At 44.8% G+C, this 18,550-nt stretch overlaps 1 protein-coding gene across 1 annotated transcript in view; it reads left to right on the plus strand.

Annotated features, from left to right (window-relative positions):
* The window catches only part of LOC148129646 (cytoplasmic phosphatidylinositol transfer protein 1-like), a 38,134-nt gene that overhangs the window by 19,318 nt on the left and 266 nt on the right, over nucleotides 1-18,550 (plus strand). Inside the window, exons 3-4 of the mRNA XM_087973191.1 lie at nucleotides 5,629-5,777; nucleotides 17,305-17,393. Coding sequence (XP_087829317.1) covers nucleotides 5,629-5,777; nucleotides 17,305-17,393 — 238 coding nt within the window. The remainder of the gene's footprint in view (nucleotides 1-5,628; nucleotides 5,778-17,304; nucleotides 17,394-18,550) is intronic.

The raw sequence follows: 18,550 nt of genomic DNA on the forward strand, positions 1-18,550 counted from the left end.
GGCAAGATAAGAAGTAATGGGAGGGACGCCCATTAGAGAGAGATCCAACTTAGAACTCGGGAGAAATTTCCTGACAGTGAGAACAATCAACCAGTGGAAACCCCATCTAGCTACTTCCCCGCTCCCTGTCCCTTCTTCTTCCTGGTGGCAACCCTGAAGCCTCCAAGATGGCCTCAGCCAGGTTCCCTTCAGGGTTGATACAGGCATCCTGACTAAGCATCCGGCAGTCAAAATGACCAGAGCTGCATGTTGACATGGTTCTGACCCAGGCTTCGTAAACCATAATCACGCACAAACTTATTTTTAAAAACAAGACTGATTTTATTGCAATGCTGGGAATTGTTTTCATTCCCAGCCGGAATTAATCTCAAACCAGTTCCCCAAGATAAGCACACACCTTTCGGTTCTGTGAAGTGGTGTCAAAAATAAAAGTACCAAATGAGCTAGAAAAGAATTGTACAAAAAAAAATCCAACCAAAGTACAAAGAGCTTCAAGGATGACTCTGAACCGATAGAACTACTTTGCTTCCTGCAAAGGTTTCGTCATCTTGGCCTGACTTTTATCCCTTATGGGAGGGGCAATCACCTCTCAGCCTTACTCCCTAGTTGCCCCTTTTGTTTCAGCTGCTCTCACCTTCTAGCAGCTCTGCGCACACACGCACTGGGAACAGGCTCCCCTGATTCCTCTGCCTCGCTGCTGCCAGACTCCGGAGGCTCCAGAAGCAGCACCCCACTCCCAGATGGTCCTGGCCCCATCTCTACATCGGACGCAGGACCCTCGTCCGAGTCCTCCCCAGACTGGTCCCCGTTCTTCCTCACTGTCCGATTCTGCTGCTGTCTGCACAGACTGCTGGCGAACCACAACAGACATCACCCCAGGACACCTGACACAACTGCTGTCACTTGCTGTGGGGTGTGCATGTCATCATTTGAACCTCTTCAGATGACCGTGATCTTTGTCAGCACGTTGTACCCCCAGCCTGCTCCAGTCGAGGAAGGCTGCTGATTAACCAGGCGCCGTTGGAGTGAGATCTTTTCTTTCCCAAAGAAAGCTTGACAATTCCACTGAAGTGCAGATAATACGTCTTCGGTAATTAGCAGGATGACAAGAGCCATCAGGAGAACAATCAAATAATGACTCTACGAGAGTATTGTCACTGCCTGCCCCCTTTCTTGGCTCCCACATTATTTACCGAGCACACAAAAAAGGCACATTTTGGGGTTTAAGCGAGGTTGGCTTTTTCAAGGGAGAAGAGTGAGCCCAACAGAATTTCTACTTTTCTTGGGGAACTTTGGGGAACACAAAGATTGGCTGGCTTTGGCAAAACACCAAGCAGGATTTTCACAGATACTGAATGTGCCAGAATCGTGTTTCCTTAAAAAGAGGGGCTTGTTTCAGGGTTTCATTTTTGCTTCCCTCCCTGATTTTTGGAATGCTTTTATTTTTGGTTTTCTTCCTTGCAATGATTTGCTGAAAGGATAAAGTTAACAGATTAACAGATAATCAGAGTTGGAAGGTACCATATAGGTCATCTAGTCTAACCCTCCATCCAAGCAGGAGACCCTACACCATTTCTGACAGAAGGCAGTCCAATCTCTTCTTGAAAGCTCCCAGGGATGAAGCTTCCACAACCTCTGAAGGCAGCTTCTGTTCCATCGGTTGATTGTTCTCCCTGTCAGAAAATTCTTCCTTATTTCCAGGTTGAATCTCTCCTTGATCAGTTCCCGTCCATTATCCTTGTCTGGCTTCAAGTGCTTTGGAAAAAAGCTTGACCCTTCCTCCTCTCTGTGGCAGCCCCTCACATATTGGAAGACCGCTATCCTGTCTCCCCTGGTCCTTCTCTTCACTGGACTAGCCAGGCCCAGTTCTTGCAACTGTTCATTGTAGGTTTTAGCCTCCAGTCCCCTAATCATCCTGGTTGCTCTTCTCTACACTCTTTCTAGAGTCTCAACATCTTTTTTATATGATGACCAAAACTGGATGCAGTATTCTAGGTGTGGTCTTACTAAGGCTTTATAGAGTGGTTTTAGTACCTCACTTGATCTTGATTGTATCCCTCTGTTCATGCAACTTAGGATTGCATTAAGTAGTCCTTGACTTATGATCGGTTGCTTAGTGACCATTCAAATTTACGACAGTCTCCCCCAAAGATGCTTACAACTCAATTCCAAAGTTCTCCTAACTTCCCCCTCCCCCCACCTATTGTCACATGGCTTCATATCAAAGATGCTGAGCTTGTTAGCTGGAAGTTAGCTGACTGCCCAGGTTCGAGACCCAAATGCTGCAGAACAGGGTGAGCTCCCGTTACTTGCCTCAGCTCCTGCCTGCCTAGTAGTTCAAAATCATGAAAAGGCAAGTAGGTAAACAGGTACCACTTCGATGGGAAGATAACAGCATTCCTGGCACCTTGGCATAGAGTCAGTGCTAGTTACCACGGAAGCATCTTTGGAAAATGCTGGGTCTCTTGGCTAGGAAATGGAGATAAGCACCCCTCACTAGGGTCAGACACGACTGGCTGGCCAGGGAAAACCTTTACTTCTACACTTTTTAGCCCTATGAAGGTTCCTAGGGTTGTAACTGCCAAGCCTTAATTCCTAAATGTCTGGAGACAGGACCCTAACCAAGATATCTGCCCTGGAAATGGGTCTTTAAACTGGAGCTTGAATTCATCACAAGAGCCAAGTAGGCTTCAGTTTCCTGGATTTCCTGCTTCTCTTCTACATCTTTCAAACTTTGGACCACACCGCAAGTGAGCAGCGTCTGGAGCCAAAGCACATCTTGAGCCAACCTCCCCCCGTAGCTGGCGGGGCTCACGTGGGCTTGAGAGGCAGGCAGCGTGTTTAGTCATTCGGCTCCTCTTTGCTGTGTGCCAAGCTAAAAGTAGCTCATTTCAACACAGCTGCTGCTGTTGGTCGGAGCTCGGCAAACAGGCTCACGGGTTGCGGCAAGGCAACTGATGGCTTTCTGGTGTGGTTGGTGTTTACTCTGGGGAAACAATTCCCTTTGCTGTAGAGCTTCGGGGGGAAAGTGTCTCTTTGCAAAAAACGGGCCTTGCATCCATATGTCTATACCTACCAAGAAGAGACTCCTGAAAGCAGGGATTCTCCCTGTGATACTCTATGGAAGCAACAGTGGGACTCTAAAGAAGAGGAGATACTCTATGGAAGCAACAGTTGGACCTTAGAAGAAATACTCTATGGAGCAACAGTTGGTATTTGAAGAAGAGGAGATACGCTATGGAGCAACAGTTGGACCTTAGAAGAAATACTCTATGGAGCAACAGTGAGATCTTGAAGGAGCAACTTTGAAGAAGAGGAGATACTCTATGGAGCAACAACTGGACTTTGAAGAAGCAACAGTGGGACCTTGTTACTCTATGGAGCAACAGTGGGATCTTGAAGAAGAGAAGATACTCTATGGAGCAACAGTGGGATCTTGAAGGAGCAACTTTGAAGAAGAGGAGATACTCTATGGAGCAACAGCTGGACTTTGAAGAAGAAGAAGAAATACTCTATGGAGCAACAGTGGGATCTTGAAGAAGGGGAGATACTCTTTGGAGCAACAGCTGGACTTTGAAGAAGAAGAAATACTCTATGGAGCAACAGTGGGATCTTGAAGAAGAGGAGATATGCTATGGAGCAACAGCTGGACTTTGAAGAAGAAGAAATACTCTATGGAGCAACAGTGGGACCTTGAAGAAGAGAAGATACTCTATGGAGCAACAGTTGGACAGTTGGAAGAAGCAGTTCTTCTCCAACCTAAGAAGGCATGGACCCCCAAGAGAGCAAACCAATGGCTCATCCAACCAAATCAATCAAGAGTTCTCACTAGAGGCACAAATGATCAGACTCAAATAATCTCACTTTGGACACATTATGAGAAAACCCACTCTCTGGAGACTATAAACCAGGAAAGATGGAAAAAAAAACTTATGCAAACATATATTAAGCAATGGACGGAAACCTCTGTACCTAACCTGGTTTTTCAACTCTTTCAAAGGTGCATTTGTCATCATCAGAAGACAGAGATCTCCCCAGAGAAGTAGAGAGAAATTTCCTAATAAGTGAGGACAATTAACCAGTGGAACAGCTTGCCTCCAGAAATCGTGGGCGCTCCATCACTGGAGGTTTTTAAGAAGAGACTGGACAGCCCCTTGCCTGGAATAGTATAGGATCTCCTGCTTGAGCAGGGAGTTGGATTAAAAGACCTCCAAACCAAGTACCCTTCCAACTTGGTTATTCTGATTGAGAGGGAAGAAGACAACCAGCAGCGAGATGGATGCTGGTGACAAGGGTCACAAATGCACCAATGGAAGAGTTTGAAAGACCAGGCTAGGGACAGATACTCCAGGAGAAAATCAGTGTGTGGTCTTGAAGAGTTGACACTGATTTGATTCAAGTTTTCTTTCACAGTGAGAAGAGGAGCACTTTGTTAGAACTCACCAATATACATATACATAAAGAATTATACATATACAGTATATATATGTATGTATGTATGTATGTATGTATGTATGTATGTATGTATGGTATTCAGCTTTGTTCGGGTATTTTCCCACGTCATTATAGTTGTGCTTTTAAAGTTGTAGCAACGTTTCGGCAGAATCTCATCTGCCATCATCAGGCTTCCGTATTGTGTTCGTTTGTGAGTCAGGCTTTCACAACCGTTTCTTTCACAGACTTTCACAGAAACGGTTGTGAAAGCCTGACTCACAAACGAACACAATGCAGAAGCCTGATGATGGCAGATGAGATTCTGCAGAAACGCTGCTACAACTTTTAAAAGCACAACTATAATGACGGGAAAATACCCGAACAAAGCTGAATACCATATATATATATATACACACACACACACACACACACACACACGCATGCCCGCACACACACACATATATATATAGTGTTCGCTGCCTTCTTTTGAATTCCGAAATAATTTTTCTTGTATTCCTTAGCTCAAAAGTGGAGGAAAGAGTAAATATTGGTTTTATTTGTTTTAAAATTGTGATAATTATCATGCTGCTATAGAGAGCAGAGGAAACAAAATCCTTGTCGCAGAGTTTTCTAGAAATATTTTAAACGGATACATGCAGGGGTGGGATTCTACCGGTTCAGACCGGTTCGAGCGAACCGGATGTTAAATTTGCCTCTGGTTCACCGAACCGGTAGTTGAACCAACAGGCTGGCCGCTCCCCCCTGCCCCCCCCCCCCAGGAGTCTCTATGTGGCCCATTTTCGATGCTGGTAAGTGGAGAGTTCATGCGGAGGCACTGGGAGGGGGGAAAACAGGACTTCCGGAAGTACCAGAAATCACAAAATGGGCTTCCGGCTTCCAGACGGCCTCCAGAACCTGGGGGAGGCTGTTTTCACCCTCCCAGAGGCCCAAGGGAAGCCTCTGGACCCTTGGAAAGGTGAAAAACAGCCCTCCCCGGAAGTTCTGGTAGGCCACGCCCACCATGGCCACACCCACCCAGCAACTGGGCAACGAACCTGTTGCTGGGATTTTTGAATCCCACCCTTGGATACTTGTGTGTCCCAGGAAGGGGTCAGTCTGTTCTCCTCCCTCGTGCTTCCCCTTTGCACAAACCCCTTTCAGACGGCTCTCCTCTTGGTCTTCTTTCCACAACAGTATCGAGTCGGGCAGCTTTACACCATCAGTAAGCACAGCCACCAGGAGAGCGACAGAGGAGAAGGGGTGGAAGTGGTGAAAAACGAGCCTCATGAAGACCCTATCCATGGCCAGGGTCAGTTCACCGAGAAGCGAGTCCACCTGTCCAGGTGAGGAAGCGTCAGCAACGTTGCGAGGGCTGGTTTCCTGCTTCTCTTCTTCTCTCTCTTGTGGGCAACTCCGCTAAAGGGGCCTTGTGCCGTTCCTTGCAATAGCCCTGCAAGGCAGGTCAGGAGTTTCTGAATGTATTCCTGGAAGGGGAAGAAGGCGTACTAAGTGTATTCTGTTTACGGAGCAACACAACACATTGTGTTGATGTAGGGAAAGCAATGAGTTAAGGAGGAGTCACTGTATGACGTTGATGGACAAGATTTTTCTTTGCCTTGTCATTAGGTCTGTTTTCTTTATGTCCTTTCCATTATATTTGATCCTTTCTTTCCTTATTCCCCTTCCCTTCCCCTTTTCTTTCCTCTTTCTCTTTCCTCTTTCTCTTCTCCCTTCCTCCAGCCATTTCCTTTTCCCTTTCACTCCCTTGCTCCGTTCCCCCTCCCCTTCCCTTCTTTTCCCTTTCCCTTTCTTTTCTCTTTCCTTCTTCCTTTCCTTCCTTTCCCTTTTCCCTTTCACTCCCTTCTTCCTTTTTCCTCCTCTTCCTCCTTCCCTTCTCTTTCTGTTTTCTTTTTCCTTCTTCCTCTCCACCTTCCCTTTCTTTTTTTCCCTTTCTTTCTGTTGACCTCCTTCCCTTTTCCTATTTCTTTTCCTGCAGCCAATTGCTGCCCACCTTTGTTTCAACTCTTATCAAACCTCCTTCAAATTGTTGCTCTTATATTTCACTCTTAACAATGGTGGGATGTTGACCTTTGGAAAGGTGCTATCATTTGCAAAATAAAATAAAATAACAGTAGTAGTTTGTGAGAAGGTGCCAATAAGCAGCCCTGAGATTGCAGGGTGCTTAGTGCACGCACCTTAATTCATGCTACATTGACTTTCTCCCAAGACTGAATCCTTGCTACGAAGGATCATTCTCCTCCACCTCCACCGTGCCGTTTTGATTTTCTCCAATATCCATTTGTTCTCTGCTTTCCAATTAACCTGTCGTGAAAACTGACAATGGCTCTAGGCCGGGTTTTGCAACCTGTTAAATATTCCACCAACCATCCATTTCTCCTTCCCTACCATCCCTACCATCTCTCCTTCCCTACCATCTCTCTGCCTTGCAGCTCTCACGCATCAGCCGCTTCCGGTCCAAATCTTCCCATTTTTGCGGAATGAGCCAATTGTTTTGGGAGATGCTTGAAGTGGGCAAGGTCCTTGCTGCCGGAGATCTTGGATCTGTAGCTCTGCTAGGTGGGATTCATGGAAATCATCACCCAGGCTTTCTATCCCCTTTTCATGTTGGGCAGAGGTCTTGTGGATAAGTAGTATCAGTAGCGCTAGCAGAATCATCTACGTTGTGGGTCATCTAAGGGCTGGAGGTAATCAGCTATACCCTGGTATACCGTCCAACTACCACAATGGGGCAACGTGACCTGTGATACTTGGGGAGGGGATCATTTCATGATAGCTAAATTTTGATCTCTTTTTTTTTCCAAATAAAAATGTAAATTGGTTTCATTTTAATTTAACTTGAAGGAATGAGGCCAGTCTTTTGACAGATGCCAAACACCTCCTGTTCTTCAATTATAGCAGCTGGACAGGGAAGATGTTCAAAATAAATGCATATCTCCTTCTGCCCCGTTATGAGCTGTTGTCTCCTATCTCTTGCAGGTTTTTTTTGCCCATTCTGGATAAAAGAGTAATAGAGTTGAAAGAGACCTCGGAGGTCTTCTAGTCCAGCCCCCTGCTCAAGCGGGAGAACTTATACCATTATGGACAAATGGTTGTCCAGCCTCTTCTTAAAAGCCTCCGGTGTTGGAGCACCCACAATTTCTGAAGGCAAGCTATTGCATTGTTTAATTATTCTTACAGTCAGGTAATTTCTCTTTAGTTCTAGGTTGCTTCTCTCCTTGATGAATTTCCATCCATTGTATCTTGTCTTGCCTTCTGGTGCTTTGGAAAATAGGTTGTCCCCCTCTACTTTGTGGCAGCCCCTCAAATATTGGAACACTGTTATCATGTCACCCCTGGTCCCTCTTTTCATTAGACATACCCAGTTCCAGCAACCGTTCTTCGTATGTTTTCTCCTCCAGTCCCCTAATCATCTTGGTTGCTCTTCTCTGCACTCTTTCTAGAGTCTCAATTGTTCAATTTCCTCCTTTGACCTTTATCGTTACCTTACAGAGCACTATAGACACAGCCAAATCTCTTGATTTATTGACAGGATATGGTTGTTAGCTATCGGCTCTTTCTCCCCCATTAGCCAGTCTTGGTTGAACCTTCTCAAGGAAATGGGCTGTCATCCTTGAAAGCATTAAACATTCTCTGCAGATGAGGGAAGAAAAATGATGCCTTCAGGGCCATCATTTATACTGCTCACTTTCCAGCCTTCTTCCTCCCTCTGTTTCTGGCTGCAGGCCCCTCGATCAATAACATTTTACTTTCCAGGAAAAGGTTGTTTGAGTTAATTGACTCAATGAAGTTGACAACACTGGCTAGGTCAAGGTCAGCCTCCTTTCTTTGATCTGGGGAGGGGACTCCTTTTAGATCAGACCGAAGAGTCCCACTAACTCAACCGTGGGGACCTCTTGTCATCATGAGTGAAGCACTGTGGGAGAAAGGGGATTTTTTTCGAGCCTTCCCCAGGAGCTTCAGAAAATAGTTATTCATGATGGGAAATCTCTGGGTAGCTTCTTCATCAGCTCCTGATTCTGATAACTGCTGCTATTACCTTTTCGAGCTCAGCACCATGCAGAAATGTTGAATTACAGCTCCCATCATCCTGCAGTTAACTTGATGGTATTCTTGTCCACACAACTTCAGGATATCAAGTTGGAGAAGTTTGTGCTCACAACTGCTGATTGACAGTTCCTTCTGCAGCTTGCTCTTTCAGCAATGAATGAGGCAATGAATGAAGGGTCTTCCCTTTAACCTCCTTCTGTATTACTATATGCCTTCTAGAAGTCCTGAGGCTTTGTTGTTCTTAGGAAATGAGTGGAGGGTCTTCTCCTTAACCTCCTACCATGTTGTGTCTTCTGAATGTCCTGAGGCTTTGCTGTTCTTATAAAGTGAGAGGAGAGTCTTCTCTTTAACTTCCTTCCATGTTCTGTCTTTTAGACATCTTGAATCTTTGATGTTCATAGAAAATGAATGGAGGATCTTAACCTTCTTCCATGTTATGTTTTCTAGAAGTCCTGATGCTTGGTTCTTCTTAGGAAAGGAGTGGAAGGTCTTCTTCTTAACCTTCTTCCATGTTATGTTTTCTAGAAATCCTGATGCTTGGTTCTTCTTAGGAAAGGAGTGGAAGGTCTTCTCCTTAACCTCCTTCCATGTTGCATCTTCTAGAAGTCCTGATGTTTTGTTGTTCTTAGGAAATGAGTGACTGTTCTCCTTAACATTGTGTGTTCTAGAGGTCCTGATGTTTGGTTCTTCTTAGAAAATAAGTGGAGAATCTCAGCCCTCCTTCCATCTTGCATCTTCTAGATGTCCTGAGGCTTTGTTATTTTTAGGAAATGAGTGGAAGGTCTTCTCCTTAGCCTCCTACCATGTTGTGTCTTCTGAATGTCCTAATGCTTTGTTGCTCTTAGGAAGTGAGCAGAGAGTCTTTCCTTTAACTTCCTTTCATATTCTGTTTTTAGACATCTTGAACTTTCGATATTCTTAGAAAATGAATGGAGGATCTTCTTAACCGCCTTCCATGTTATGTCTTCTAGAAGTCCCGAGGCTTGGTTCTTCTTAGGAAATGAATGGAAGGTCTTCTCCTTAACCTCCTTCCATGTTGCGTCTTCTAGCAGTCCTGATGCTTTATTGTTCTTAGGGAATAAGTGGAAATGAATGGAAGGTCTTCTCCTTAATCTCCTTCCTCATTGTGTCTTCCAGAGGTCCTGAGGCTTTGATGTTCTTAGGAAATGAGAGGGATGGGTCTTCTTGAGGTCCTGATGCTTTGTGGTTCCTTCCTCATTCCAGGGTGCTGCTCCTAAACAAAGCCAAGCCCTGCCCATGAATGAAAAAGAGTGCGTTGCCTGAAAGGGGAGGAGAAACCCTAACACAAGGGTCTTCAAACTTGGTAAGTTTAAGACTTGTGGACTTCAACTCCCAGAATTCCTAAGCTAACAGGACTGGAGGAGGAATTCTGGGAGTTGAAGTCCACAAGTCTTAAAGCTGTCAAGTTTGAAGACCCCTGCAAGTTGACCATAGCTATTACCTGAAGGGATAGTCGTCACTGCTGCTCCCTCACCCCCTTTGAGGCATCTTGTAACACATCTTGTTATCCTTAGATGACCCTGAATCCATGCCACTCATAGGAAACAGGGCTCTGCAGCCACCTTGGAGCAAGCTGGGCATCCCTCTTACAAAGTTTTGATTGATTCTCATCCTCTTTTTCAATAGCCAACCCTGTCATCTTGTATTACATCCCCCCCCCCCCCAGTTCCAAATGCACGATGCCTGCAAGGTTCAATTGGGCTAAATTCATTTAAATGCAGGCTCTCCGACCTGCAATTGAATTTAGGATTAGCCTGTCAGTCTCTCTCTGTTTACCTTTGTCCTTTCCTCCCAGCTTACACCAATATAAGCAGATATTACCCTGCAAATGCATTTGAGCTAAAGCCCTAAGCATTTCTTCCCAGCTGGCTTAAACTCGGCTTCCCAATTTTGGGCTGGATGGATTGCTTGATTAACCTGGAATATAAGCCCCCCGGTAACTCACTAACACCCCACCAGCATGGATCGGTCTCTTTGCAATACCGATCAACACCAGTTGGCCATCGCTAGAGCTGTCCATGTGGGAAAGAGTTATATTTTTAGCCTATGTGTTCTCACGACTCTTCTCCTAAGGGAATTCTATTTATAGAGGACAAAACCAAACAGGAATAATTGAGTGATGGGAAAGGGAGATCATTTCTCCTTGCAAATTCCAGCTGGCAGGTGACACCACAGCAAAGCGGAACCTTTCTGGAACGGAGGGCTCCGGTGTGACAGCTGCCAGTGGAGAACTTCAGCCATTTTTACTTGGTGTGGTCTTGGACGCCCCTAGTCAACGTTGGCTGATATCAGATACCTAAAGCAGGATTAACTAATTTCCAATAGGAACAAGGACGACTGGGAAGACACCTGAAGAACCCTTCATTAGAAAAATCAGTGCGATGAAATATGAAGTTGCTATGGTGAAGGCAGATAGGTGTCAGGACTCCAACAAATCCACCCCCATTCAAATCACAAAGTCTCTAGCTGTATCTCTTGGAGAAAATAAAATTGATTTATTAGAAATGGCCATGTTGGTGTTGGCTGGATGCAGCCGATACTGAAATACATCCATTCATTTCCCCCTTGGCCCTGGTCTCCCCCCACCCCCTGGATGTATATTCTCCAATGGGACACATCCATAGCCAAGTGTCATCAATCATGCTCTCCAGTCATATGCTTGCGCTCTGACAACTTTGGGCTGCCAGGGCGATTATCTAGGCCAGTGATGGCTAACCTTTTCAGCTTGGTGTGTCGAAAATCGGGAAAAAGTGTAGCCTTCCTCGGGTGGTGTGTCACTTCAAGAAATATCAATAATTTGGTTTATGACGGACTGGGCTGGGGTGATCACACAGGGCTGTGAAACTCGTCTCCCTGGTCTCAGGGCTGCAGGTGCAGGATGTGGGGATCGGAAGGCCACCTTACAGGGCTGTGAACCTCATGGATCTCCTTTCCTCCTGTAGCGTTCCTGAGGTAATGAAACTGACAAACCTCAGTTTATGGCGGCTAAAACTGGTTCTCTGCTGCAAAGATCTTGCGGCAGCGGTGACACCACGCCTCCACGCAACAAGCAGGGAGCAGGGATTGGAGCAGAGCACAGGCAGCCTCTAAATGTGCAGGTTTTCCCCACACCAACAGGCGTGTCAGTCAAAGTGCCTCGGCGTGTCACGAGTGACACGTGTGTCATAGGTTAGCCATCATTGATCTAGGCATTTGAGGAATGCACTGTTTCCCCCCACACTCCCTTTCTGCTGGCAGGTGAAAAGACCAAAGAAGTATCTTTTTAGTTGACAATAGGATCAACAAAGAAGGATCAATTCTTAACAACCTGTCATATCCCCAGGCAGGGATGGGCTGCTGGGGGTTCACAGGGGTTTGGAAGAGCCCCTAGATAAGATTCTGTGCAGTTTGGAGAACCCCCAAATCCCACCCCTGGCTGGCCCCACCCAGGAGTCCCATTCTGAATGCAGGTAAGTGCAGGGCACGCACAGAGGCTCAGGGAGGGCAAAAAACAGGCCTCCCAGAAGTTAATGAAGGCTGGAAATGGGCCCGTTTCCGGCTTTCAGGGAGCCTCCGGAGCCCAGGGAGGCTGTTTTCACTCTCCCAGAGGGTCGAGGAAAGCCTCCGGAGCCCGGGGAGGGCAAAAACATCCCCCCTCCATGGTGCAGGAGGCCGGTTAGGCTACGCCCACCATGGCCACGCCCACCCAGCAACTGAGCAGAGAACCCTTTGCTAAAATTTTGGAAGCCCACTCCTGCCCCGGGAGTGAAGGAACTGGATCGGACGCCACAAGGGCTGCAGCTCAGTCCTGCAGAAGAGATGCAACAGAGGAAGACCCAAGAGATGGTGGGCTCATGGATTGTTATCTGGCAGGGTTGGTTCCAGGCAAACAGTTGGAAAGAGAAAGCGGAAGAAGCAGAATGCCCTTGTTTTTCTGGATGAACCAGTAGAATCTTTTCGGAGGGGTCCTGTGATGACACGGAGTGTAACACAAACCTAACAAAATCCAAAACATAAATAAATATCCTTTAATACCTCCAACTGGGCCCCACTGTTCAATAATTCTCTGTTGGAGATAAAACGTACTCAAAAACAGTCTTCAGAAGAAAGCAATACAGTCCGAACTTAATGAGCAGATAGAGGTGAAATAAAAAAAACTAAAACAAACTACAATGAAGAAATTTCCACAACGGACCAGGATTACCAACTTCAAGGAGATAACAAGGCACCATCTGTTGGAAGGACGCCAAACAAGATAACTTCAGCCCAAAATAAAACAAGCTTTGCTTCTGGTAACATTGTGTTTTAACCGTCTCTCTTAAATACTATTCTCCTCAGCTGCAACCAATGAGGGGGATCATGGCCACTTCCTCTCTCGTAAGCCAAATTGTTGCCTTCTCCGTTCCTCCCTGCGTGATGAAGAGAGGATGGGCCTGGTTCTTCCTCTGACTGCCCAGTTGGCCTCTGCCCTTCCCCAGACTCCTCCACAACCTCCGGAGCCACACCACCACTCCTTGTCAGCTCTTCCTCCTCTCCTTCAGAGCCCGACTCTAACAAGGCCATGACAGGTCCTTAGTGCTCTCTGATCTTAGTTGTTTTCTTGCTTCCTCACCCATTCTCTGTCGCCCAAGAACAACTTCCTGGATTGGACAACCAGGAAGTCCAAGGGATGCGACGTGTTTTTTTTAAATTCTTCAACGGTTAATGGCAGATATCATTGTCCAGAAAACTGCATAGAAGTGTTTATGAGGTCCTCAGGGAAAACCATGCATTATTTTCCCTGTGATTTATTATGTTTTTATTTATTTCTATCCTGCCTTTATTTTTATTTTTACAAATAATTCAAGACAGCATGTATATTCAAGACACCTTTCCTCTCCTATTTTTCCCACAACAACAACAATCCTGTGAGGTGAGCTGGGCTAAGAGAGGATGATTGGCTCAAAGTCACCCAGCCAGTTTTCATACCTAAGATGGAACCAGAACTTAACATCTCCTGGTGATTGACCCAAAGTCACCCAGCCAGATTTCATAGCTAAAATAGGACTGGAACTCCCTGTCTCCTGGCAATTGGCTAGCTTTCATGCCTGAAGTTGGACTAGAACTCACACTCTCCCGGTTTCTAGCCTGGTGCCTCAACCACTAGTCCAGACTGGCTCTCAGGAAGTGAAAAGTGGACTTTAAAGAAGCAGGATAAGAAGAGTATTGATGCTTTGAACATTGGAGACACTGGAGAGACTCCCGAGAAGACCATGGGCAACCAAGGAAACAAACAAATGGTCCAACTCAACCCAGAGTTCTTAATCAAGGCACAAATCACCAAATTGTCATTCTCTAGATATTAAAGGTAAAGGTTCCCCTCACACATATGTACTAATAGTTTCCGGCTCTAGGGGGCAGTGCTCATCTTTGTTACAAAGCCAAAGAAGAGCCAGCGCTGTCCAAAGATGTCTCCGTGGTCATGTGGCTGGCATGATTAAACTCTGAAGGCACACAGAACGCTGTTCCCTTCCCACCAAAGGGGTCCCTATTTTTCTACTTGCATTTTTACATGCTTTCGAACTGCTAGGTTGGCAGAAGCTGGGACAAGTAACAGGAGCTCGCTCCGTTACGCGGCGCTAGGGATTCGAACTGCTGAACTGCCCACCTTCCTGATCGACAAGCTCAGTGTCTTGGCCAGTGAGCCACCGCATCCCTTTTCTCTGGAGGCTCAGCCAATCTCATTGTATATATGTACTCTGACAATAAAGGTTTGAATTGATTTGACATTATGCTGGCATTAATGTGGAGATGTGAAGGAAAGAGGAGAAGAGGATGACCAGCAGGAAGTTTGCATAGACTCTATTACCATGGCAATGAATTGGAAGACCTTCACCGTAAGGAAGACTAGGCTGCAGAGAGATTTTCCTAGAGAAATTCTATCCATAGGGTCTTCACTGACTTGATGGCACATAATCAATCAATGAAGTTTTTATTTGTGATTTTTTCGAAAGAGAGAAGAAACATTCCCTAAAATAAGTCTCTTAAGCTGACCAGATGTCTAACAGCCCATATGCAGGGACAAACCACTTAGATGAGGATCACAAACTATATATAATACTTATTGAAGGGTGTAGAAATGAATAGTCCAAGAATGTCATCAATTGCTGTGGTTCAGAAACAAGCCCTGTATATGAAAATGAACATCCTCACATCTTCTTGCATGACATTGCCTTCTTAACCCACTCTTTTGACTAGAACAGCCTGTTTCTGTTCATCTGTTCTATTTCTAACAGTGAGATTTGCTGATAGGTTTCTTCCAACCAACTGTAAGAATGAACTGAAATATCAGAGGCTTAACTCATCTATTTTATACTTCTGGGTTTCGGGAGGGGAGAAGTAGGAAAATCTGGGCTTCTCTATTTCAGTACATTTGCTCCTCCAGGAGCTGCAAAAATAAAAGCGGAATAAAACCGAGTTGGTGGCCTATTTACATGGTTTGTCAACATTTTGTCCATCGTCTTGACTTGACTTTTATTTTTATTGATTTTATTTGATTTGTCAATTGCTTACAAGATAATAGGTGTAAGTATAAACATAGGTATAAATATATGGATGCATATAAGAAAAAGAAAAGAAACAATAGGACAGGGACAGTAGGCACATGGGTGCGCTTATGCACGCTCCCTTGTCTGCAGACTTTGGTTGTTGAGACTCTTGTCCTCTTCTTCACGAACTGGTTCACCTGGTAGAAGGTCATGGCTTAAAACCATAGGATTGGAAGGATCATGAAGGTCTTCTCCTCCAACCTTCAGTCCATTCCACATAAATTGTTGCCCATCCTTTGCTTGAAGACTTCCAGTGACAGAGCCCCTAGGAGTACAGGAGACAGACTGTTCCATTGCTTCTCTCATCGCCGTGAAATTTCTTCCTATTCCCAGTTTGGGTCTTCCTCTGTAAAAATTTCCACCCATTGTTTCTTGTCTTACTCTCAGGCCATGTGGAGAACAAATCCATACCCTTTTCCCTGTGACATTCCTTCATGCATTGAAAGACTATGTCTGCCCTGAGCTCTTTATGCACCAAAAACAAATTCCTTGCATGGCCAATAAAGAATTCTATTCTATTCCTTTTCTATTTCTATTTGTTTCCTATTCTATTCTATTCTATTTCTATTCCAATTCCTATTCCATTATGTTCTTATTCTAATTCTATTCTATTCTATTCTATTCTATTCTATTCTATTCTATTCTATTCTATTCTATTCCTATTCCTATTCCTATTCCTATTCCTATTCCTATTCCTGTTCTATTTCTTTTTCTATTTCTATTCTATTCTATTCTTATTCCTATTCCTATTCCTATTCTATTTCTTTTTCTATTTCTATTCTATTCCTATTCTATTTCTATTCCTATTCCTATTTCTTATTCCTATTCTATTCTATTCTATTCTATTCTATTCTATTCTATTCTATTCTATTCTACTCTATTCTATTCTATTCTATTCTACTCTATTCTATTCTTTAGATGAAACATCTCCAGCAACATTAATCATCCTTCATCGGTCTTAATCCATACATCCTTCAACATAGTTTGTTCAGAAAAATGTTTCCAGTTACTCAGCATCCTTCTTGACTAATTTAATATCTACTCCAGGCATGAATGAAGCCATAGACCCCCCAGAAGATTATCCACTCTACTTTCCTGCTCTAGAGTTTAATTTTAGGCATTTTCCTTTCCCCAATCCAACAGATTCTTCTCTCGCTCGCTTTGAAGGCATCTGATCTCCATTAATATCATGGTTTCTCTCCAGTCTGGAGATCATCAGTTCCTCCCTCAGCAGCTTAATTCCTGGCACATTTTATTTTTTTATTTAAATATTAATATTTAATATATTATAATATATTAAATATTATAATTGCTATGGAGCAGGGATGTCAAACTTGATTTCATTGAGGGCCGCATCAGGGTTGTGTTTGACCTCGGGGGGTGGCCAAGGTGGATGTGGCTAGCTCGACATCACTCATGTCAGGGGTGCCTGTGATGGCCCAGGCGATCTGCCAGTGAAAACAGGCTCCCGAGCTCCGTTTGGGCTGCGACAGCCTCCTGTAAAATTTGGAATTTGATTTTGACATGCCCCTGTTGGAATCTGATTCAGAGGAGGAGGCCAAGCAGCTGACGAGGAGTGGGAGTATGGCTCCATTGGCTGTGGAAGAAACTGGGGAAAGGCAAAGGCCGGCTGGGCTGAGCAGGGAGATGAGAGGTAGAACAAGGGAGAGGGAGTTCAGAGGAAGACCCAGGCCCACCCCTCTTCATCCTCGGGCACGCAGGGAGGAACGGAGAAGGGAGCAATGTGAGTTGTATGGCTTACAGGGGAGGAAAGAGCCCTGATTCCCTTCATTAGTTGCAGCTGGGAACACAGTGTTTAAAAAGGGAGGTTGTGCACAGCAACTCGTGAGAAGCAAATCATGAGTTATCTTTTATTGTTGAGGCTTATCTGGGTTCCTGGTGTCTTCCCAAGTGTGTGTGTGTTTTGTTGGCCTTTGAAGTCTACAATTCCTTGCCCTGTCAAGTTAATCACTGCAGCGTGTTTTGTGTGGATTTTTATTTACAGTTTATATGTACTTTGTTTTCGGACTGAATTTCCTCCACTTAAAGACTGTGCTTGGGAGTGTTTTTTCTCCAGCTGAAGGTAACTGGACATTGGGGGCAGAGTTGGAGGCAATTAAATAGACTTTTCTTACTTATGTGACTGTGTTGCCTTTGTGCTACGCCCCAGGTCATCACAGATTTTCATTTAGCCTTCTGTTCTGTTCTTCTGCAGCAAATTGCCTAGCTGGGCTCGGGCAGTAACACCACGGATCTTCTATATCACCGAGAAAGCCTGGAACTATTACCCATATACCATCACAGGTAAGGAGGAAACCCTAATGGTGTATGAGAATGACCTTGGCAGAGAGGAGAGAAAGCCACAACTTGGATAACTGGTGCGTAAAAGGTATCTCAGCCCACAAAAAGGGTTAATCAGATGTATTTCAGGAGGGATCCTCCCTGGTTTTCTGGAGAGGGAAAGGAAAAGAGGGGGGGGAAATACCTTCAGTCTTACAACCTTACAATAGAGATAGAGCTACTACAGGCGGTCCTCAACAACTGAGCCCTCCATTGCTAAGTAAGGCTTTGGTTGAGTTTTGCTCCGTTTTATGACTTTTCTTGCCATAGTTGTTAAGGGAATACACAGCAACTGTTCAATTAGTATCACGGTTTGTTAAATGAATCTGGCTTCCCCCGTTTTGCTTGTCAGAAGGTTGCAAAAGGGGATCACTTCACCCTGGGACACTGCAACCGTCATAAATGTGAGTCAGTTGCCAAGCATCTGAATTTCAATCCCATGACCATGGGGATGCTTCAAAAGTCAAAACTGCCCATAAGTCACTTTTTTCCCCCAGTGCCGTTGTAACTTTGAATGGTCACAAAATGAATGTCAGGATTCCAGCAATCGCCCTAATTAAATCATGAGCCTCGAACCAAACTTCAAAATGTTTATTAGGAGTGACATGCTGGCATGACTTGTATGAAGCTGACTCTGAGATGCGTAATTTGCAATCGCCTGTGACCCTGTTTCCCCCCCACCCCTGTGGGTGTATCATAATTCAGATTGTCCAACGAAACACGTTCATGGGCTGGGTGTCATCAATCACACTCTCCAATAGAGGATTTTCGTGCCCCGAATACCTGGTTGCCTCAGTTACAGACTTTGTGAGATAAGCTTGGAATGTGCTTCTGAGTTCATTCTCCATATGCTCCTTCAGGGGGATTTTTTCTGCCCTCTTTCTTATGGCAACTTGGAAACAAGCATAGTAATGTTTAACAACTTGACATTGAACCGTGGTAAGTCACAATCTAGTTATACTCCTGGTTGTGCTTCTTGTTTGAACTACCTCCCAGGGTTAACAGAAACACTTGGACAGTCCATTTAAAAAAAAATCTGCAAAAAGGTTGTCTATCTTGATTGAAGTGTGTTGAGTGAACTCAATCTTTCGATCCTTTGCAAATTGCTCCATCTTTAAAAA

The sequence above is a fragment of the Notechis scutatus genome, chromosome 12 (assembly GCF_049901735.1).
Source record: "Notechis scutatus isolate UNSWTSFEM ecotype Mainland chromosome 12, rNotScu1.2, whole genome shotgun sequence".
NCBI lineage: Eukaryota > Metazoa > Chordata > Lepidosauria > Squamata > Elapidae > Notechis > Notechis scutatus.